The sequence below is a fragment of the Mugil cephalus genome, chromosome 6 (assembly GCF_022458985.1).
Source record: "Mugil cephalus isolate CIBA_MC_2020 chromosome 6, CIBA_Mcephalus_1.1, whole genome shotgun sequence".
In the NCBI taxonomy this organism is placed as follows: domain Eukaryota; kingdom Metazoa; phylum Chordata; class Actinopteri; order Mugiliformes; family Mugilidae; genus Mugil; species Mugil cephalus.
Window position 1 is genome coordinate 16,866,732 of NC_061775.1, and position 24,508 is coordinate 16,891,239.

Here is a 24,508-nt window from a genome sequence, read left to right on the forward strand (position 1 = left end):
TAGGATTTCCTGATTTAGACAAGCATCTACAGCTTCTACTAAACGCCTGTCAAACTCTGTTCAATGCGCAGCATTAAAAGTGGAACCTTTGAACGAATCACTTCACATTTCAATACAAAACTACAATTTATTTTTTTAATTTTTTTATTTTTTGGATACAATGAGCGGCGTCTTTACAAAACGCTGCAGATCACCTTTGAGAAAATAAGGCACCACCTGTTAACATTTAACATCCTCCTTCTGAAATGTTTGTCTTTCTGCTTTAGCCCATGACACGGTTTAAAAGTCTAAAAGGTTGTGGACTGATGAGATCAGACATGAATATATACATTATATGTATATATTTATACAGTGCTGACAGGTGATGTAGCTAGCATCGACCATCTAGTGATAATTCTACTGTTCTACTGGTAAACATTTGGTCCTGGCATTCTTGTGGATGTTACTCAGACCTGTATCACCAACACTAGAGCAGACTAGAGCACCCCACCGCAGTGACACTACATGAAGGCATGAGCCACCCCCAGCAGGATGCTGCCTGACACATAAACACACACAAAAACAGTTAACTCAAAAAACATGGAAAACAGCACAAGGTGTTGCCCCAGCCTCCAAATTCACTACATCCCAAACTGACCAATGGGATGAGCTGGAACACACTGGAACCACAGAGGCCCCTCCCCTCAAACCATAGGTCCCAAAGGCTCCCACTGACAACACCCTCTGAACGCCCACATCCGTTGTCTGATGAGTCATGACTGTTTTGGAGGCACAACAGAGACATACACAATGTTAGGAAGGTGATCATAATATTATGCCTGATCGGTGTAAATATACCCCAAGATGTTACAAGTCCCCAAGTGACCAAGAGCTTGATTGCTAACTAGCCATCAAATGTTGTACATTTTAACATTATGTTCCGCCGCCTCCACTTAGACAAATTAGGCCCAAAACATTAAAATTAACATTAAAATCTTACAACATTTTCTCTTATCGGACCTCAGCCACCTCCGTACGCTGATGTGGTAAAAGAGTGTTTTCATAAGGCAAGACTTTTATAACCACGCTCTAAAATGAGTTTTCATAGTGTCAAACACATTAAACAGAAGTTGTTCTGCAGTGAAAACATCTGCAGTTCCGCAGAGAAATCAACTCATCTGACCTTACAGGAAGAGGATCATGTGGTTACTGTGCTCAGCACAGAATGTTTTAGCTGCTTCCTGTCACTATGAAACTTTTTTTTACATTCCAATTCAGTCAGTTTCTTTCTTTTTTTTTCCTGAAGCTTTTCAAGTTTCATCTGCAATTTTTTTTAACCTACTCCTCTATCGGTATGAACAGTAGCCTGCACTTCAGGGTAGGTTGTCATCACTAAAAACCACATTTCCATGCAGACAATTGATCTGCAGAGATAGCTTTGATAACTTTTTAAATGGACCAATTTAAATAGTAATAGCAACTAGAAATTCCCTCTGGGAAAATTTGAAGGGGCTACGGGGGCTAATGCCGGGATACCGTCTCTGTCAACATGGGAGTTGGCCCAGTTAGCCTACATTTAGCACAATTAGCTTACAGTTAGCACAATTAACCCACAGTTAGCACACTTAACCCACATTTAGCACAGTTAGCTTACAGTTAGCATAGTTAGCCTACATTTAGCACAGTTAGACTACATTTAGTACAGTTAACACACATGTCACACACCGGACCCACACGTCGCACAATAAGTACACTTAACCCACAATTAGCACAGTTAGCATACGGTTAGCACAGTTAGCTTACAGTTAGCACAGTTAGCCTGTGTGTGAAAGAGCTGTAGGACAAATTAAGGGACGAAAAAAGTAAGGAAGATGAAAAAATAAAAAAAATAATAAAAATAATAATAAGAAGAAGAAACACGCGGGATAACAATAGGGGCTCGGGCGTTGCCCCGTAGCCCCTAATAATAATAAGAATAATAATAATAAATCCAGATGCACGCTGCAACATTAGCAGAAGAGAAGCATAATATACATATGTATCTTTATGTCAGGTATGTTTATGTTTACGGCAGGTGCACAGTCACCCTACTGTTGGACATGTTTGAAATAAAATAATGAATATTTGAACCTGTGAATTATTTGAATAGCTTTATTGAATGCAAAATGATAATGTTGTACATTGATGTGCTGATGTAAAGAAGTAATCACCGCTGACAAGTCTTCTCCTGCATTTAAAAAAGGTATATTGCATGAAAGAACAATGTCAAAAACTCTTGCCGAATCTGAGGGAGCTGTAGACGCCAGTTGTAGAATCCCCCACTCGTTCAGCTCCAACACTCTCCGCTATCTTTTCTCCAAGAACTCCTCATCCTTTGATCCCTTACTGCTGGTATTTTTACACCCATCAGTTGGTAATTTTTATAACTTGCACTGAATGTGGCGAAGTAAGTGTGTGGGTGGAGGCCACCAGAACCGGACCAGACAACGCCACCTGGGGAGTCTCACCCCGGGAAATACTGCATCTTATAACAATCTGACTAAGACCTCAGTTACTTAACAGACAACACAAGTTCGTTAACTGACACAAGACAGAGACGTGGTTCCAAAGTGAAACCAAATTTATTAATATCAATTAAAGTTAATTAATGAATGAAAATCTGTCAAGAAAGGGATTAACACCAGAAAAGGAAACACATTATGAAAATATAACAATTTTATTAACAAATTCATTTATATAAAATAAAACACTAAAATTGTCTATTTTTAAACACTTATTCCAAAACCAACAGAAGGGAGACAGCCTACCTAAAGGTGTGATCCAGGAGCGCAACAGCTTATCCACCATGCCTGCTCATGACAATCACTGCAATCACTGCGAATAGTGCATCACTGCAAACGGTGACCCGGTGAACTTTAACACTACAAACAGTGAGGGGAACCACACTATCAGTGTACATAACCTTGGAGAACTATAAAAAAAAAACTATAAAAAAGGACAAAAGTTCATGTCTATTAGTACCACTTCACATCACATCACATGAATCAGAAGTTCACACATACATTGATTTATTAGCAGACACCAATATGATGAGGCAAAAGAGGAAGACCAGAGCTCACAGCCAGAGGAAGCACACACGACAGCCAGAGAGAGACCAAGAGACATCCATGGGGCCACAGGTACCTTAAATGCCCTCAGCCTAATCAGGAAGCAATGAGGAGGGGTTGGCCTGAACACTTGGGTGTGTTCAAGAACCAACCACATAGCGAAAGCAACCTTGGTTTCCCCATCACATTAACAAATGGTCAATAACCATTAACCTAATCCCCCTAGTCAATAAACACATTAGACAATCTTTGGAGGAGGACCATATACTACAATAATAATTATAAATAACACTAGGCAGAGTTTAATATAGAACACATTTAGTAGGTAGGGGGTCCCTACTTTATCTCTCCATCGGTTTGAGGGTCCTTGGCCTGAAAAACTTTGAAGACCCCTGCTCTAAGGTGTCCTGTCTGCTGTGCCAAAGACAACACATTTTTATGTCCATAAATGTAGCTTAATATGATACAAGGTGTATATTATTATTATTATTATTATTATTATTATTATTATTATTATTATTATTATTATTATTACATACTGTTGCTGCTGCCATTATTAGTACTATATACTGTTATTACTATTATATACTGTTATTATACTGGTATTATATATTCCTATTCTTATATATTATTATATTATATACTTTACTACTATTATATACTGTTTAGTTACAATAACATTACCATCATATGATCAGTACTAGTGCCATCATCTTGCCACTGCACTTTATCTATGTATCTTGTGTTTTTTTTTTTTGTTTGTTTTTTTTTTAAGTGTCCATGTCCTAATCTGTGTTTTTATCTTTGCTTTTATTTTTATACCTCAGTATTTTATTCTATTGTATTTTATGCAAAACAGGAAATTAGTTTTTCACATCCTGGATTTTATCTCAAGATTATTTCTTATTTCGCATGAAATTTATCTTTCGTGGTATATTTGTTTTGAAACCCTTAAGGTGGTTTCCACATCCGTTTCACTAGAGTCATGTTGATGAGATCATTCAACGGTATATAAAAGCAAAAGGGCAGAAATGCTGGAAGGTCACATATCTGTTTATTATATGATGCCTGAACTTGAGATGAACTGATGTACTCGCAGTGTTTAATAGTTGTACAACAGACTAAATAGGTTCCACTGCAGCACGATATTCAGTATATATACATGTTTATACAGCCTATAGCCTAATCAATCTTCTATCACCGCTATGTCACAATATCACTGAGCGAGAGGAGCCAGTCATTTTATTTATGATCCTTATTGAATTACTCCTAAGTCCAGCTGCATTATTATTATTTTTTTTTACATATATATATATTTATTACAAACGCTCTATTTTTTTTTTCTTTTCAAAATGTAACAAAGAATTCAGCATTTAACACAATTTTTTTCCGTTCCTACTCTCCTTCTCTTCCCACGTTGTGCAACTGACTTGTGTACAGCCTTCAATCTCGTTACTGTTCACATTAGGAGCACATTTAAGATTGTATTTTGTGTATAGTGTTTGTGTGTTTTTGTGCAATGTTTGTAGTGTGGTGTCGCAGGCATCTCTGTACATCCTGTGGGTCTGTGTTGGATGTTGTTTTGACAGAGTACAGGTGGAAATTAGCATTCTGCTAAATCTGATGCACACATCTATTCATGTCTTTGGCACTGTTTGGTGTATGTGCGCATTGTCCATAAACCTAATAAAAAATAAAAATAAAATAACTGCCTTTACTTTATTTCAGTTTTAAGATCTACATTGTGGAAAATGTGTGGAGCGTGTAAAATGACTCAACAACAGGTACAGATTAAGCTCAGACTTAACCTCCTGTGATGATCCGTCCTCATGTGGGGACATTAAGATTTAGGTTTGTCCTCATAACTAGATACTAGTCGGTGTAAAACCATGTTAGTGAGCGTTTTAGCTAATTCACTACAGCTGATCATGTGACAAAGGTACAAAAAGTAATTTCCCCCTGGGATTAATAAAGTAATTTTGATTCTGAAAACCTCATCAAATTTTGCAGTTGAATCTTATTTATTTATGCTTATTAACTTTTCTAGTTTAATATGAAACGCAAACGTTACAAATTTCATCAATAGTATTTGATACTAGCTATAACTATAAGCTATAACTTCGGTAATTAGCAAGTGCATTCATGACTGCAATTCTATCTTTGCCCAGCCATGTTCAGTTTCATAATTTCTTACATAACCAAAAACTACTTCCTGCTCAAAGATGGTGCTTAGTTTTTATACTTCTTAGGTCCTTATAATCTTAAATACCTTGGAGAAATTAAAAACAAATACCAAACTGTGGAGTTTTAAGGGGTTAGCCCTTAGTGTATAACACTGGGAAAAGGAAGACTGTTACTTCCGCTATCTCACCATATGAGGAAATGTTTTCCACTTTGCTGCAGCTTGCTCACGGACTAGGGTAAATCACACCCCAATATTTCACACACTGGAAACCAGATAAAGCCAATCAGCTACACATGGAAATTCACTGACACATGAGAGGCAGCCCTTCTCTCTTCTGTATGGTTGGAGCCTAGGCAGAAAAAGGCTACTGTGTCTGCTTGGATGAGGGCTTCGTTTTTTTCTACACTTAAGGTGGATATGCTGAAGTGTCAGCACTGAATCAATACCTTTTCTCTGTGTACCAAATAAATAACCTAAACGTGAGAAATTGTTGCGGAATTTGTGCACAGATAAACTATCCATTCCAAAAGGTATAAAGATCCTGGGCTGAAGAACAGGAAATTATCCTCCTTTGACAAAACAAAAGCTCAGGACTCAGGAGGTTAAGGCTCTTTTAAAGCACTGCGGGACCTGATGCCGTAACCAACGTACGTAGGCGTACGCAGGTGCAAGTAATTTATACTTGTGCGTCGTAGTTAATGCTTCACTTTTAACAATGCCAACTAAAACTTTCAAGTCATGAATCATAAGAAGTGACGATCTCCAAACATATGCAGTCAACCTTTGCTCGATGTGTCCCATCTTTATTTCATCCAAAACAAACAATTGTGAGAAGCAGCCGGAAATCAAATAGGTCAAATAGTGTAAACGCACTACTTTGAAGGGCACAAACTTAACGCTTAAGTACAGTAGCCACCCACTCCCCCACAACCACCACCACCACCACCCCACCCTCCCACCCCTGATTTCTTATTTTTTGCATGTATGTCAGTATGTCACACTGGAACTTTTCAGATCCTGGAACGAATTTAAATATTTGTCAAAGATAAGGCAAGTAAACACAAAATGCATTTTTTATGAAGGTTTTTATTCTTAAGGTGAAATCCAAGCCTCAACTGTATGTATATATAATTGTATATATAATATTAATTATATTAGATATTATATTGCTCGTAAAGGTGCAGTTAACTGTGGTTAAATTCATGTTTATCACTCATATCTGTATTTCTTTTGTACAGGAGAGGACGTATCAACAACATGTTTGAAAGGCACTGGAGAACAGCCAGATCAAATGAAGAAATAATGTGCCAGAAACGCACGTGCCGTAAAAGCAGCCACACAAACTTCCTGCATTGGTTCAAGGGCACACAAAAACAAAGATAATGCTGAGATAAGGTGACGGTGAGATTTACTTGAGAACTGTAGTTTATTAATTATTTATTCTTTTATAGTCTTTAAAATAAATACTTGATTTATTATAATACATTTTTGTAATTCTGATGTCCAGTCTAAATTTTATGGAGTTGTAACCTTAACAAAAAATGTACAAATGCACACGACATTTAAGCAATTTATAAGGTATGTGGGATTGTTGTATGCCATATTTCCATATCGCTCCACAGATGAATAAATAAATGAGTTGTTCTCTTCTTCTATCAGTGTTTCTCTGTACTATTTTGTACTGGTGTGAGACACAAAATCTTTTTGTCCTAACTGCTTGCTTAAAGTCAGGAGTCTATGTTCCAGGTCAGGGAATGATGTGATCAACATCTTCGTCCACTCGTACCCGCTGCATTGCCCACAGCATGGACTGGTGAAAAAATAGCAACCTTTCTGTCTTCTTGTCTGATTGAAAAAAAAAGTGCTCATCAAAGCTTGCAACATTTTCAAAGCATAGATTTGAGAGCAACTGGCATAAAATGAGAAAATGCAGGAAGGAGATACCAAGTGGTTGATAACAATAGATTACGATAGTGAAAATGAAGGTGGCTGCCTCTTCTACAAACTTCATATGTGGACTGCGCTGAATTTGAAACCATCAGCTGATGACTCATCAACAGAAAGTAAATCAGCAACAGTCCCAATCCTTAAGGAAACGTTGAGGGGTTTTATGGTTGCATTGCTGATAAATTAAGAGATTAAGGGGTCGGCTTGGGCTCTGGGAGGGACTTCTTTCAAAAATAAAAACTCAATAATTAAGAAATAACTTTGCAGAATAAAGAAAAGGGGCAAAGAACCTTTAATTTAAGCCTTGTGGAGTTATCATTTTACTTTTCCCACCTCCCTTCTCTGGAGCCGACTTTCTCAAACACACAAACAAAGGCAAACATGCGATACAACGCTCACAATCAGGATTCAGGATATCAGCTGCAGAAAGTAGGTTACTTTCCCCCTCTCCTTCAGCATTAACCACTTAACCATCAAATGCTTGACCTTGCATCGTAAACATCCAACTGCTGACCTCACCTGACCATCCCACCTTAAAAGACCTGAGCGCTTGCATGCAATGAGTGGTCGGTGATGTGCTCAGGGGCGTGCACAGCCAAGACGTTGCATGGACGCAGAGTAGCAGCTGAGGAGTGAAGGCGACTGTCAGCACATTCTTTCTCCAGTGACTGAACTGTGTGGAGCTGCAGCGATCAGTTTTATCACGCTCAACAGCAGGTGAGTGCAACTACAATCAGATCCTAGACTTAGATCAACAATTATATTGGTTATCCGCAGGTTTTAGATTATTATGCCTTATACCTGTTTAAATTAAATTATACTGTGGTAGGAGCATACTTGGAGCTTTTTTGGGAATATGGCAAGTCTGCAGTTTTGTATGCTTACATTTTTATTTATTTATTCATTTAGTCATGTATGTATTTATTTATTCATGTATGTATTTATTTATTTATTTCAACTGCATGAAATCATTGGGGCAAACAATCCGCCGCATCCTCGGTGATGAATTTGTGTGTATGTTATATAAATGCACTAAAGGAGAGTAACAGGTCTACTTGCTAAATTGCTTCTAAGAAATGAGACACTAGCTGTTTGGCCTTAACTCAAGCATCTTTCTGATCCAGCTCAACTGTCAGTAGAGTAAAGAAACACCAGCAGTTCGTATTCACAGCGAATGAGTAAACACATAAACACATCAGACTCGTTAAGGGAAATTTTGAGTACAAGTTTTGAGTACAGTGACTCTTACTTTCAGAGTAATCGTGGGAAAATGATAGTGAGAAAGATAGAGAATGATGGAAGCTCTGATAGCATTTGATTGTGAGTTTTGTTTCTCCTGACAGTTGAGTGGGGGACACATTCAGAAACCCCAGTTATCAGAAATGTTTTGTATTCCAATACATTAAGAACAGATGGGGCTGGTTGGGGGAACCTGTGGTGGTGGTGCTGGAAGGGGGGGGGGTTTACTTTAAAACATGTTTTTTTGTTAAATATAGTACAACCAGTAACCATTCACTCTTACATTCTTGCATTTGGCATTTTTGTGCTCACCTGTGTTGACAAAATAAAAATGTAACATATCATTCAGAATACAAAGTTTTTTGACATTTTTTCCATCAACTTTAATGACAAAACTGAATTACTAAAATACTAAAAAGATGAAAATAAAACTGACTCCTGTCACTTTGAACAACTCTGAACACCTTGTCTGTGGTATGACCCCGCTGATGTTATTGTAGTTATCCTTTTTAACTTCTTAACCAATAAAATACAATAAATACTGACTTCCACACTGATTTCGAATATCCTAGAGACATCTCCTGTATGTTTCACTCTGACAGATACACCAATTCTCACGATAAGGTAGAGATCATCAAGGTCCAACAATGGGAGATCCAACTGCCAGTGATGCACAGAGAGCCGGCTTCGTCCTGGCTGACTATGCGGTCTTCGGTTGCATGTTGCTGGTCTCCATGTCGATAGGACTTTTCCAGGCCCTGAGGAAGAAGCCGAAGGGCGGCAATTTTGAGGAGTTCTTCACCGGTGGCCGCAACATGCCAGCTGTGCCTGTTGGGCTGTCTCTCTGTGCCAGTTTTATGTCAGCGGTCCAGGTTCTGGGTGTTCCCGCTGAAGGCTTTCGCTACGGGTACAAATTCCTCTACATGTGCCTCGGACAAAGCATCAACTCACTGCTGACAGCTTACTTCTTCATGCCAGTTTTCTTTCGACTGGGCATCACCAGCACCAATCAGGTAATAATGGGCTTCAAAATTATTTACCCACTTCTACACGTGTTGTAGTAATGTTGGATGGAGCAAAACTGACTCACAGGTTCTCAATAGCTCTTTAACAGGTCAATGCATCACATTTTAGTATTGTATTGTCCTTATATTCTGCTCCAGTGTAAATCAGCTTATAAACCTTGACTGTTATTATGGTTACTGGCTACTTAAATTAATCTGGTGTGATGTGGCTCTGACAAGCTGCTGAAATGCACCCTTGGGTCATCAAACATGATAAATATGGAAGGTGAAGAAAGATACTCTGTGATGTTATGTAACTCCGGCCATCTGCCTGTCACAGTATCTGAAGATGAGGTTTGGCCGAGGGATGCAGCTGCTTGGAAGTGTCCAGTTCATCGTTGCGACGGTAAGACAGACGCCACTGTGTTTTTTGAAGGCAAAGTTCAAAGTAGTCTGTGCCCTTGATGAGGTCTGTTATTTGTCTTTGTGGTGACTGATTTTCTTAAATGTACTTTTTTTCAGCTTCTTTACACAGGGATTGTCATCTATGCACCAGCACTGATCCTGAACCAAGGTAACTTACGGTTGCCTTTTTGTTTGGTTATACCTTTTTGTCAGAGGAGTACCATGTGTATTCAAGGTTCACTATCAACTAGTTTGTCCATTAGTAAGAATTGGATGGGTTCCCAGAGGTGAAGGTAAATACTTTAATAGTGATATGGAAACAAGGAAACCTCCAGGGAAACCTTTCACTCTGGGGTTTGAGTCATTTTACAAACATGTTTTCAAGTGATATTTTCAGGGTTTGCTTTTGGCACACGACTGCTGTTCGCAGTGTACTGTCTATATTCACAGCGGATACTGTATCTCAGCTGGGCACTGATCATCGTTATAGAAACCGCTGCCCTATGAATAAACACGATTAATGACCAGTATCTGTTTATAGTTTAACATTTAAAGTCTTCTAATTAAAGGGTTATTCCATTTCACTCTTGGTTCATCTGTGTTTTGCAGCTACTGGACTCAATATGTGGGCGTCTCTGTTTTCTACTGGGTTAATCTGCACCATTTACACCACAGTGGTAAGAACACATCTTGATATTCCAATCAGACCAGCTACTTCTTAGATGTTTGGACTCATCTTGTTTTACTTCAGCAAAGCTGACTTGAATTGCACTCTAGGTCACATTAAAATAATCCAATTATCTTATTGGATGAGGACCTGGTCCCTCTGCAGATGAAATCAGTCCAATGACATGATGTTTGAGGTGTACAAGAAAAAAAAATCCAAAAATTTTATTTGAGTAACTTTATGATATCAGTGCTTCTGATAAAATGCACGTTTCTGTTACAACAAACCTATTTTCAGTTGGCAATAAAAAAGAAGAATATTTCAAAGAGTCTACTCCAATTGTATCAAGTAATGATGTGTTTGTCTCCCTTTCTTTCTCTCTCTCTGTCTGTCGTCTACATTGTCTGTGCCCAGGGCGGCATGAAGGCTGTGATCTGGACAGACGTGTTCCAGATAATTGTCATGTTGTCGGGCTTCGTGGCCATCTTCATCCACGGCACAATCCTGGTCGGTGGTCCTGCACAGGTCCTGGAGATCGCATACAATGGATCACGGATCAATTTTAATGAGTACAAACATTTTCAATATATGCATAAATGTTGAAAGCACATCCATTAGTCTTTATACTGTCAAGCTAAGCGTTAAACGACCATGTAATAAGCCTCAAAGCATCAGTTTAGGTCTATCAGTCTGTCAGGTTACCTACTGTCAAAGTTGGTCACGTGGTAACGCTTGGTTGTGATGGTCTTCCCCAGTTTTGACACCGACCCACAGAGGCGTTACACCTTCTGGACCCTCTCTGTTGGGGGTGTAATGGTTTGGCTGTCCATGTATGGAGTTAACCAAGCACAAGTCCAGCGCTACATCTCCTGCCGAACAGAGAAAGACGCCAAGTGGTGAGTAGTCAGTTCAGGTTTAGGTTCCATAAATAGACTGCAGCCTACAAATACTAGCATTTGTGTAACCATATAGATTGTTGGCTGAAATCATACTTGACCTTCTGCTAGCCATATCCACAAACTCAGTTAAAATAAGTTCCCCCAGAACTTAATATAGACACTGTGGTGGCAATGAATCAGCCCTTAAAAGGTTCCTAATCTATAAGTTTGCGCAGTGCAAATGCTGCTTTTTATTTCTCATCAGTTTGCTCCGCTACCATTTCCAATTGTCAAATTTTAGTATCTTTACAAATAGCAGTAACTAAAGCTTGCTATCTGAGGCCATTAAACCGCTCCTAAGCCAAGATGCAGCTCCTTGGAGCATAGTCATACCATGAAATAGCAATATAATGGATTGTGATGTTTACTGACCATACTTCTGGTAAGACCAAAACAGAAGACAAAACAACACTTCCTCCTTTGTTTATCTGTGTTTGATCAGAAGGGGGAAAGTTTTATTCGCCATTGTCTTAGAACCATTGTCTGTTACTTTTGTGATGCTATTCCCCTGCAAAACATTTTATGCAGCAGTAACACTGGATAGTGGAGATGCAGTAACAAATTATAATTATTAAATAAGATTTATTTGAACTCTCCCTTTAAAGCTTGAGCTTACTCTCAATGTCAAAAAATAAACATCTCATTTCTCAGCTTCCTCACGTGCGTATTTTGACTGACAGATTTAGGTCACAGATTAATCATCACCTTAATCTGTGTTATTGTTTTCACGGCGGCGTGATGGAGTAAATAGTGCCAACCTGATGTTTGCTTTTGATTGCAGGGCACTGTTTGTGAACCAAGTGGGCCTTTGCCTCATTGTGTCCAGCGCAGCTACCTGCGGCATCGTCATGTTTGCTTACTACAACGGCTGCGACCCGCTGAAGTCTGGGATGATTTCTGCCCCTGATCTGGTATTGACACTGTTCCAGAAAAAATTCTTTTATACTGATCCACGAGTAGGGATCTGAGGATCTGAGTGATGTGGGGTTTAAAGGTTGGAGCTGTAACTGTCAAGCGAACTGGGTCAGCTGGATATTTCTGATGTTAATCTCGGGGTCAGGTTGAAACATTATCAGTTTTCTTTGAAAACTCCGTCCATTATTTGTTAACATGTTAACATGTGATTTTTTGCTGTAGATTATCTCTCTTGCCATTTCAAGTGCTTACTTTAGCAGCCTGCCTCTCCAGTGCTTTGATATAGCCAAGGTCAAACAACACTGACCGCTCAGGTGTATTTACTGACTGTCAGCTGTACACACTGATGTTAAACTAATATTTACTCTTTCACTTTTATTTCCCCGCTCGTCTGATGAAGTATATGCCCTACTTTGTGCTGGATATCTTCAAAGATTACCCAGGATTCCCAGGCCTCTTCCTTGCTTGCGCGTACAGTGGGACTCTGAGGTATTTCAGTATTCTTTAAACTTACACCAAGTTGCTGTACTTGTATTTTGCTTGAGTTTTTTTTATTTAAATATTTATTTTACATGTTTACCAGATTTCTTGTCCACTACAAATCATTAGGTACCCTAATAAGAACAGATGCATCTAATATAACAGTCCTTCACTAGATCCTCCTTCACGATTGCTCAGTTTTTGTTGAAGCTATTGACGTTCGATACCACCGATTTCCCTTCCGATCCGATAAAACCGTAAAAATTCAGGCTGGTGTCGGTGATAGCGTTCTGATTCCAACACTTTGAAATGAAAATACCATTGAGCACTCTGCTTTTCTTTGTGATAGTAGACAAATAAAACGAGTATTAGTCAATGAGCTCATTATTACTCATTACCAACCAAGTGTCTCTTTAACAGCACGGCCTCTACAAGTATCAATGCCATGGCTGCAGTGACGATGGAGGATCTGCTGAAACCCCACCTGCTCCACATGACCCAGAAGAGGCTGGTCATCATGTCCAAAGGACTCTGTAAGTTTAGTCTCACTGAAGATCAGATCATGAAATGCGATTGTATTCAAAGCGGATGAACCTAATTAACACCTTTCATAAATCACTCAGACTACATATTGTGTTACCCCGCTTCCTTTTGTAAAACGCTTGGTCCCAGATTTACCTAAAAACTCATATTGTGCATATTTCTGCCACACTGATATCGCGTTTAAGTCTCTCTTTTGTCTTTTAAGCATTCCTGTATGGAATTAGCTGCATCACCGTAGCTGCTCTGTCCTCCTTCCTGGACTGGGGAGTTCTTCAGGTACAATATTTACAGCACATACTGTGTTATGCTGTATGACACCTAATTAATAATGCAGCCAAAATATTTGTTGAAATCCAACAATGTAAGAGCAAAAGGACACAGTCTGCACTGTAACAGCTGCATGTTGTCTGTTGTATTAGGAAAGACTGAACATCATGTTTTATCAAGAATATTTGAGACAAACACTAGAATCTAAAATGTTCGATTTCTGGCCTTCTGAGTGATGATTCAAAGTAAACTGCAATATACAATTGATTTTGTTTGTTTGTTTGTTTGTTTTTTTAAATGAAGTTTTGGTTTTCCAGAGTATCCTCTGTCCTCTCTCTCCAGGGATCGTTCACTGTCATGGGTGTGGTCAGCGGTCCATTACTGGGCGTCTTTATTTTGGGCATGTTTTTCCCAGGAACAAACAGACTGGTGAGTGAAAAACAACAATAACAACAACAAAAAAGAAAACTTTAAATTGTGCAAACTGTGCATAACTGTGCCACTGAACAGAAAACAAGTGAGACATAATCTGCTCACAACATGTAATTTCATTTGTTGCTTTAATATGAACAGTTTTTCACTTTACTTTCTACTTACTTTACCTACCCACATCGTTCATTCACGTAAGAATAAAGTATTGTACTTGTAATTTTAGTCACACCACATTATTTCATGTTGAGTCAGATTGTCTGTTAGAAGCTGATGATTAGCATTAGAAAAGCTGAGTCTCCAAGAGACAGTCAGATGACTGAAATGTCTTTGCCCAAAATGTGGATCAGACCACGTTAATGACACAAAAACAAATACACTGGACAAACACACTTTCAGGCATGAAGTGGCTAATTCTCGACAATGTCTCATCTGATGGTTTTATTGTCTGTCTTCTAGGGGGCGTACTTAGGGATAGTAGCGGGATTCTGTGCCTCTCTGTGGCTGGCTGTTGGTTCAACTCTTTATCCACCCACTGAGAAGACCATGGGCGTCCTTCCCAGCTTCACAGACGGCTGTGCACTCAGAAACATCACCGTGAACAACATCCCTGACCCTGAGGAACAGTACATCCTCACCCCGCTTCACCCTGAGAACAACGGGTCAGTGTTCCTTCCTGTGGTTAGATCAGCTGTATAAAGTTTCTTTTTATATACACAAAAAATACAATTTTAATTCTGGTACAGATATAGACGAATAACACCTCAAAAACAAAATGTTTATTTTGATTCCTCACAAATCTAGGGGCCTGCTTGGCTTCTACTCCATGTCCTACCTCTACTTCGGAGCCGTGGCGACTAGCTCAGTCGTCCTGGTCGGGGTGATCGTGAGTTACGCAACAGGTAAAAAAATAAACCACAGTTTCAGACAGAATTGAAATGAGGTTGCTGTTGTGTTAGATCACAGTTGACAACTGCTGATTCAAACTTCTGTCAGTAAACTCCAGTGAGTTAGCTACGCTCACACAACTGCACTGCAACGAAAGCTTGTAACGTTCTCTTTTTAACTACGTCGTACGAAAGCCATAAGTTACTCCAAAAACTGAGCAATTTCTCTTGTCATATCAAAGGCCCAACAAAGAGGAATCAGATTAAACCAGGTTTGCTGTGGTGGGACCTGCATGGAAAGACAGCGGACGACATGTCAGGACTGAGAGTGAGTACTATAATATATGTACATGTATTGTATGTTATCTTATATGTTATCCTGGGGTTCAGATTTTCTTGTGGAGTTTGCATGATTCTCCATTTGATTTCTACAAGCTTTCAGAGTCTAAGGTCATGCAGTTCACAGCTCTGAGAAACTCACTACATCCACTGCCTTGTAAATGCAGCAGTAACATCATGCTTCTCCTTCTTGTACGTAATAGCTGCATTGACGTGTTCAAATATGCTGCCTGTGTTTGTTTTAAAGACGGTCCCCATGTCCAGTATGTTTCCCTGTGTTATGCGCCGCTCGAGCTGGGATAAAGAGCAGCCGGCTGCGAGAATGACCGAGATTACTCAGGTAAAGAGATGACACACATGATACATGAACTCATTCATCCCCATCAGTAAAGTTTGCACCATTTATTTTTTTATGGGTTGCGTTGTAGAACACTGATCTCTTTGTTCTATTTTACAGCACATAAACTTCCTGTTTATTTATTTGCAGGTGGAGCAGCAGGCAGATAAATCACAGATTGTACCTTTGATACAAGTGCACACAGATGACGCAAACGCCTAAGAAGAATGGAGCATCAGATCACGCGTCAGAGTTTAGGAGTTTAAAACGTATTATGCCGTGACCAGCGCACATCGCGGTGTCAACTTTTGTACGTCTTTTTTTCCTCTTCTGTTTTGTCTTTGTATATCTGACCGTAGTGTAAGTCTCCGCCACATTAGGAGTTGCATTTGCGCCTTCATGACTTTGCCAAGAAGCATTAAGACTCTAATCAAGTTCCTTCAGGTGTGATGAAAGGCTTTTTATCTGGAGATTCCCTCTGGTAGGTTCCCTAGCTGTAGCGACGCACACCTGCACTTCGACCGGCGTTATCCGAGTCTGGTGTGTGTACACACACGTGTACATGTGTGTGTGCGTGTGTGCACATTTACTGTAATCTGACCCCTGTTTCCTCTTCATGAGCTGCGTAACAGACCGACCCTTTACATGTGTTGTTTTACTGCAATGAACCGAAATGTTCCTATTAAAGGGACTTCTCTTGTGGAACAATGAAAGAACAATTGTTTTCCACTGAACTGTGAGGTGCAGAACATGCGGTGAAACTGACAAATACATTTTAAAACCACAACACACGGGGCTGAAACTGGTTCCCAGGAGCCTTGCTCGGCAAGTGTGTGCACAGCTGTTATCAAATATAATCCAACACAAACAGTACTATCACTTCAGAAGCCAGGAATTAACACGGAAGCATCTTGATAAACAAGATAATAAAAATCATGTTGTTCGGTCTGACACTGAATAATTGATTGGTTTTTATAATGAGAAATGACTCAATGAACAACTGGCATACTGAGGTGCTATTCAAGATAAGTTATGACACGTAAGCTGACAAAAGAGCAATCGGTTAAAGTGCAGTTAAATTTTCTTGTCCTGCGCGCCCCCTTTACAGCTTCAACTTCATAGAAGTTCAAATGAACCGTCAGTCACGTCTCTTCTAACCCTCTGCCTAGTCGGGTTAGGGTCTTCTGACAAAAGCCTTATATGCGCTTGTCAATACGCTCTTAAAGCTCAGTAGTTGGTGGGTGAACGCCGTCTATAAACGAGGTCAAGTTCACCTTGTTTAAAAGAAAACTACACAAGAAAAACCGCCGTCTGGTGGTATTCACATCCTTGTTGAGTGGAAATGTTCAGTAAGGTCAGAGCTCACAGGCTGTGACGTGCTTGCTGACATTTCCCAAAATATTGGAAGTGGGTGGTATGTTGACGTACTACAATTTAGTCCTGTTTCATTTTTTATAATACTACATCTGTGGAAAATACATCTTTTTATAACACTTTTATATTTCCTTCATTTTGTTACTCTGTCTTCAGCATATTTTGCCTCGGTGGCTCCTTGACACACGACTTATCATAACCATGGGCTGACAAGTTTCATTTGAAGGCAGCATACCTGACCAGTGACTATCGTGGTATTCAGAAGCAACTGCCAAAGTGTCACATTGTTGGTGGAGTAATGCTGCCTTCAAGTGGAGTTGTTTACCATAAAACCCTCTCTTGTGGTCCCGGATTTGGTTGCACCACTTAAATTTTCAGTTACATTTGAGTCCACAAATATGGTGGAAGTGGACAGTAAGTTTTATTTGTATAGTCACGTCAGGAGTAAAATGTATATATTTTCTGCAGCCTCATCATTTCATAATGTCTTTGCATTTCCAACATCAGGTTGCATGCTTGTTAGCTTTCCTGCTGCCGACATTTTCCTTTCAGTGGTGTTTTCACAATACTCAGCTGGTGTCACCGCCACTTCCTGTTTTATAACCACAAGTTCACAATCAACATTTGAAAGCAGCACTATGGCTGAAAAATTATGTTTGTGATGCCGTTACACTGTGTATTTTTATTTACCATTATATCCCACTTTTGCTTTTTTGATGTCTTTTCTGTACTACTTTCTGTAAGTAGGTTTTATAGTACATGCTCAACACACATTTCTAAATAAAAATATATTCAGCATTTGAACGACTTTGTGACTGCATTCATTCTTTAAATCTACCGACATTAAACAGTGCCCCAGAAGTTGTCTTAAATGTCGGTGTCAAGTGAGAATATGATGCAACTGTACAACATTTTCCCAAATCTTAATCCTCACCTAAGGATCATGTGCCCAGTTCAACCCATTTAATCAATTCTGCTGATCAGTCTGTTTCTGTAGGTATTTCAGTCTGAAACTATACCTCTGACTCAGTATGACACTTTTTATTTTTATTACCACTATTTAACATCATTCACATCATTATATTGGTTTCACGGATGTATTCTTGGTGTATACTGACACCTGGTGATGGTTAAATGAATTTAGATGAACCCACGTGGTCGTATCCATCATGGCTGCCAAATACGCCAAGAAGTACAAAAGCGCTTTGTATGACATGATGGCCATTTATTGCATTCTTAATCTTTCATCCGTTCTCGCAATACAAAACTAAACCTGGCATTTTCATACACTCTTCCAGATTAAACTGGTTTCCACACAGCAGGTCTGTCTTTTAATGTTGTGCTTCCGTGCACGTTGGTCCTGAACCCCTCAGCCAACCTCCATGTCGCCGCTGCGGCACTTCTCTTCAGCCCGGTGCTTCACCACTCATCCGCGGCCCTGTTAGAGTCCTCGTCGGCTACAGCACAGTCCAGGCGCTGAACGCCGGGAAGCGCCAGGTCCCTTTCGTTTAGCTTTTCCAGAAACGAGGAAAGCAGTCGTTTGTTTAAATGGTCCGTCAGGGTTCTTTCCTCCTCGACGCGCTCCTTGGCCACATTCACCCCCGGCTCCACCACTCCTTCCTCCTCCTCCTCCTCTTCCTCCACCGCGGTGTCCGCGCTCAACTGCGGCGGGGCCGGCCGGTGGTTCAAGGACAAGCCGTCCGACTGCTCACCTTCCCCGGGCTGCTGCTCCGTCCAGCTCCCGGCGTCCGCCCCGGATTCCGTCTCCATCCGTGATATTAAAGTGGTTTGCAGTGCGGCATTCTCCAGCTCCTTCAGGCGTTTACTGTGGAGGCCGCAGGCAGGAGGTTCATTACTGGCCGGGTGGTTGTTGTTGTTGTGAGGGGGTTCGCCAGATTGCTCCATCATGCTCTGCGTCAGGAGTGCAGTTTTAGATAATATAAAAGACCAGTGGATCACACTGAGAGGTGTCGCCTCCCCGCGGCTGTCGGCAATACTGCAACATGTGTTCAGTGCGTTTACTCGGTTTTAAATCAAACCAATAATAATAAAACAAAATAACCTAATTCACCAATTATTTTAAAATAATATGCTATTGTATCCCATTAACTATTCTGTTTTCCAATCCAGGTGAATAATCCGTGCAATATTCTTATTCTTATGCATTTACTGTTATACTTTTTTACAGTTTGTTTCTGGAGACTTTTGTTCAATTTTTAAGAAAAAATGTGCATTAAGCGTTGGCGCCTGAGCCATTTGAAACGAAAATTCGTTCATGTGTGCACCTGTGGGTGTATTTTTGAATGACAATAAAGATCTTTCTATCTATTACTGTCTATTAATGTACCCCTCTGTATACTGTCTGTTTGTGGAGCAATTTTAAAAGGTAAGTGTTCGTGGTTGCCTGTAATGCCTACAATTTGCGAATTGCGAAAACCAGTCTCAGTTTACATGCAGCGCAAGAAAATCGAATAACAGTTCTCCTCCTCCACACTAGGTGGCGATACGTGTCTTTTCAGCGGGTTAGTATCACGTCAACACAGCCCCATTTCCGGTTGACCTATTACGTGATATAATGAACAAGAGTTGTTGAAGCAGCAGACTGGCATTTTAAACAACAACCATATGGATAATGGTACATTTTTAAATCTCGTATGTAATGTTCTCGCTACTTCCGGTGCAGGTAAGATGCGCGATATCCCTCAGACCGTTCTTCTAGCGTTTATCTTTTTCTTCTTCTATGACTAACTTTCTTGGATATTTTTGTTCCGGGGTCACACGCCAACGCGGCGGTTGTGGCGCATGCGCACACGCATTATCCAATTGAAAAAATGCGATTCACTGTATAGAGAAAATAGAATTCCAGTCGCATTATCTGGGTGTCTCAATCGGATAATGAGAACTCCGATTTCAATCGGAGTAACGTGTTTACATGCACCTAAGTTCTCCTGTTACAGTCCGATTAAGGCAATAATTCGTTTTTTTTTTCACGTGCATGTAAACGTACTGAATGTGTCCGCCATGTTTGTGGCCCCAGCGGAGCGTTTGAGTGCGCATGCGTAAACGAGTGACGTCATGCAAAAAGATCAAAGCCTGGAGTGGCTTTGATCTTTTTGCATGACGTCACTGTGGATTTTCCTTATATTCAAGCTGATCTGGTTTTAAAAGTTTTAGTTCCTGATTTCCGGACCACACGTAAGGAAGTATCTAGTATCCAGACCACGTCAGAATCTAGTATCTAGACCACGTCAGAATCTAGTATCCAGACCAAGTGAGAATCCAGTATCCAGACCACGTACATATCCAGTATCCAGGCCCGTGAGTATCTAGTATCCAGGCCACTTAAGTATCTAGAGGTAGTGAAAATTAACTGTTTACCAACTTTTACTCTTTACCCCCACATGAAAAAAACAAACATAGAAATGTCTTCAGTGGAGATTTCCAAAGTCCAGGTGGACAGCCCTGTGATTATTACACCAGAGGACCTTCTGCCCATTGTCAAAACACATTTTGAAACAATCTCTCCGGCACAGTGGAGCATGCTCGCTGCAGATGTTTGTGACTCAGACACACAAGCTGCACTGGCTGACATGCTCACAGACATTGTGCAAAGTATTTCTGTACAAGTGCTGAGAATCATCCTTCCCATGATTCGGCAACAGCACACTGGTACTACTGATTTTCTGCCCACTGTACCAGAAGATTTGGAAAACTTTAGTACAACCTTGGGAGACTCCTTCTCCGCCAGCTTTGCTGTCGCCCTCAACGTCCCACAGCTTAAAAGTGAGGATGCTAAAGAGCTGACAGCTCTGGTTGAGAGCGAGGTTTCCCAGAAGGTAAAGTCTGTTCTTTCTCTGGCTACCAACAGCTCTGCTGAACCCCCAGAGCCTGCAGTTTATGTCAGCGGCTCCATGTCGAGTATTGGCCGTCTAAATCAAATGGTGATCCACGCTACCACCTGTCTGAAAAGACTGGTAGCCAGACTTAGACATCAGTGTCTTGGAGTATGTCAGCGGCCAGAAACGGCACTGTCATCACTGTCGAAGTCAAGTTCAGCTGCTTCACCAAAACAACAGATACTATCAGCCCCAGAGGGATGCGACTCTGCAGAGGTAAAGTCTCTAGTCGCTGAACCCTCAGTGAGAAAAGCGGTGAGTGAAATCCTCATGAGAATCTGCAGCGAGTCTCCAGACTTGGTGGAAGAGACCGAGGATGGTCTGCCCCCCATTAACACCTTTCTGGAGGCTCGAGCAGCGGCGTCAGAAATCGTCACAGCCATAAGTGATGAACTGCATTGCTGTGATTCTTGTGAGAGTGTCACATCACCGACACCTCATTTTAATAGGCTGCTCCTGGTGGATAAGCTGAAAAACTTCTTCAGCTCACTGTCTTCTCTGTTAGGAAACAGTGCTGATGTCAACCAGCAGACTAAAGCACAGCAGTTTTCTAAGTTTGTAAGGAGACAGTTTGAGAAGATGATGGCGGAGGTGACGGATGCCTATCAGAAAAAAAGAATCTTCTGAACACACTGACAAAGACCAGCCTGAGTGTCTTTTACCAGGGAGCGTTCCAGAATCTACACCTTCCACACTGTCACAGAGGAGTGTAGTGATAAACGTGTCTTCGCTTGATTTTGAGACCGTCAAACCCGGTATTGACAAGATGCTAGAAATATTAAATCAGTCACCCAAAGCTGTGCAAAATGTCGGCAGCACACAGGAAAATATGTACAGCCGTGTAATTAACGACTTTTCAAAGGAGCTGACTGATAAAATATACACGCATCTAATGGTCGGCCCCGCATGTGAAACCCCTCGAGTTCCAGTGGGAAAGAAAGTTTTTAACTGTGTCCTCTCCAAGTTCAGGAGAAATGATGATAACAGTGAGTGTCACCTTTCTCCTGAAGTCATGTATGCCATGATGGAGGATTCAGCTAAAAAGTTCCTGCAGCAGGTACTGCTCTGGAAGGAGAGGGAGACGCAACCAACAGCCCACGTTGAAGAAGTGTCTGATGCGTTCACTGAAATAGAAAAGCTTATGACGACGGTGCTGTCCTCGGCGGGCTCCTCGAAATCCAACAATGAGGAGGCACAAACGTCTCATTATTTAAGACTTTCGTCAGGTGAATATGATTCAGTACATTCTGAATTAATATCCAAGCCTGTCAGGTTTTACATTGATTCAGAAGATCTGATCTCATCTCCTGAAATAAATGTTTCGCCTCCACCAGTTTTTACTGGCGACTCATTTGGTTTCGGAATGGGACAATTTTCTGTAGAGTCAGGAGACGAACCTGCAGCAGAATCAGTTGGTTCTTCATCTGTGGCCGACGACTTTATGACTTGTCTGATCATGAGAATAATTATCAAATCCTTCAAGAGAAACAAGAGGGTCATACAGAAAGATACAATCAACCAAATAATTGATCGACTGACAGGCAAAGTCTTGAGTGAGATCAGCTCCACTGACATTACTCTCAGAGTAAATGGCACCAACATAAAAAAACTCACCAAAGCCATGGTGAAAGACCTTTGCAGAGAATTTGGGTCTTCAGAATCACTGCTGTTAGCTGTAATGTCAGTGGATTCAGCTTTTGACGATGCGGTTTTGAAGTATCTGAAAATCCATCTGCATTTCCCGTCCAGTCCACCACCAAGGGAATCGAAATTTAGCAGATTCTTCTCACAAGTGTGGAAAGCCTGCAAAACCGCAATGTGTGTCCCCGAGTGAAACCTGCATCCAGGGAGTCAGCGGTCCTTCCTCTATCTTGCCCTATCCTCTATCCCCTATCTCTACTACCTTTACGTCCTCTTTTACTTCATCTAGAAACCTCCCGGAGATCTCCTTCCTTCTTTCCTTCTAATGTATCAATACCTGATCCTGTCCTCTACATTTTCAGCTCTGCTGCTTCCACCTCTTTTCCTCACAACTTTCAATACTTTTCTATCTCTTCCTCCTAACTTTTCTTCAAAACTTTCAATGCTTGTCCATCTCTTCCTCCTGTCTTTTCCTCAAAACTTTCAATGCTTTTCCATCTCTTCCTCCTGTCTTTTCCTCAAAACTTTCAATGCTTTTCCATCTCTTCCTCCTGTCTTTTCCTCAAACCTTTCAATGTTTTTCTTACATCTGTTGTACATAGAATTTTCAATATTGTTTAGTGTTAATAAAAAATATGTAGCATTCATAAAAAAATAAAATAAAATAAATAAAATAAAACATAAAATAAAATAAAAAATAAATAAAAAAACAAAACATCAAGTAATGAAAAAAATAAAAATAATGAAATAGGCAAATTTTGTTCTCCAGGCAGACTTTTTAAGCTCATAATCTGTGACAGTTGTTATTTCTGATGATTTCATTCATTTAGATTTTCTGATCCACATCATCACATGTGTCTCATCACTTCATGGCAGCAAAATTTCACAAAGGTTGTATATGGAACTGCTCTAACTGAATCTAAAGGACAAATGTGACGACCCACCCTCTGGGTTTCTATTGTTTGCTTCTTGAAGAAGAAAACATGGAAAGATAAATGTATTTCCATGTTACGAAAAAGTAAATTGTAACCAGAACTGTCTCCTGACCTCATAGAAGCTTTAAGTTCACCTGGGAGGCACTTTAAACTGCTAGAAAATGTACCTGTATTAGTCTAAATTGGAATTACAATTGGGTCCATCAATAATGAATTGGAAAAGTTAACTGAGGAGGTTCAGAGATACAAACATTTCTATGACTCGTGTTCGGTGAAATTCCGTCTGAACATTTTACCAAAAGTTTCAGTCACCATTGTTGAAAGTGAAGCAGGAAGTAGAAATTAAAATTGACTTGACTTGCAAAAAAAGATAAAGTGCAAACTGGCGTCTAGGTGAAGTTCTTACAGAGTGAGCTAGACTAACAATATATTTAGGTATTAAGTGATTTATTTATACACTTATGGCAAATATCTGTAGGTATTTTTTTATTTATTCATTTATTTATTCATCACTTTTCCATTTGTTTCTGGAGTAACGGGTAGGGATGTGTGATATCACTGTTTGTGTATTTAATGAACATTTGTCCATTTAGGTGGGGTATTTACAGAGCGAGCCAGACTGACGGGCACACAAATACTGGCGTCAAGTTATGACGCTGCTCATTAGCCTATTTTCTGCCTGATTTTCTTTATACAAATAAAACTTCAACAATCGTGTTACAGTTTTTGAAAGTCATTAATTCTTCTACACATAAAGACCACACGGTTGGATGTTTGTGTTTGACTCATAATATATATGTAGTGAATATTTTGAATTTATTTAGGCCAAATGTAAATGATTACTCTATTGATATATATGATTCCAATTACTAATTTCCTATGTGGGTAAAAAAGTTTGTTTTCAACAATGATGTAAAATGCTCCGAGATCTGGGGACATCTGTGACCTCAGTGCTCTGGCTGGAGTATGACCATGTAATAATTCAGACAAGTAG

The 24,508-nt window shown here is 40.1% G+C and overlaps 1 protein-coding gene across 1 annotated transcript; it reads left to right on the plus strand.

The window, feature by feature from the left end:
* Positions 1-7,828: 7,828 nt before the first annotated feature.
* Positions 7,829-17,846, plus strand: slc5a5 (solute carrier family 5 member 5). Its single transcript, XM_047587876.1, has 17 exons — positions 7,829-7,935; positions 9,060-9,470; positions 9,802-9,867; positions 9,984-10,035; positions 10,476-10,543; positions 10,948-11,102; positions 11,289-11,429; positions 12,253-12,382; positions 12,787-12,875; positions 13,287-13,399; positions 13,615-13,685; positions 14,019-14,105; positions 14,565-14,767; positions 14,910-15,007; positions 15,235-15,320; positions 15,579-15,671; positions 15,819-17,846. The coding sequence occupies exons 2-17, from the start codon at positions 9,105-9,107 to the stop codon at positions 15,888-15,890; spliced, it is 1,890 nt and encodes a 629-aa protein (XP_047443832.1). The 5' UTR covers positions 7,829-7,935; positions 9,060-9,104; the 3' UTR covers positions 15,891-17,846.
* The last annotated feature ends 6,662 nt before the right edge of the window (positions 17,847-24,508 follow it).

Excerpts from the sequence above, each read along its gene's own strand:
- slc5a5 (XM_047587876.1), top strand. The coding sequence starts at position 9,105 with ATGGGAGATCCAACTGCCAGTGATGCACAGAGAGCCGGCTTCGTCCTG. Across the intron at positions 10,036-10,475 it reads AGCACTGATCCTGAACCAAG|CTACTGGACTCAATATGTGG; the intron begins GTAACTTACGGT and ends TGTGTTTTGCAG. Across the intron at positions 15,321-15,578 it reads ACGACATGTCAGGACTGAGA|ACGGTCCCCATGTCCAGTAT; the intron begins GTGAGTACTATA and ends TTTGTTTTAAAG.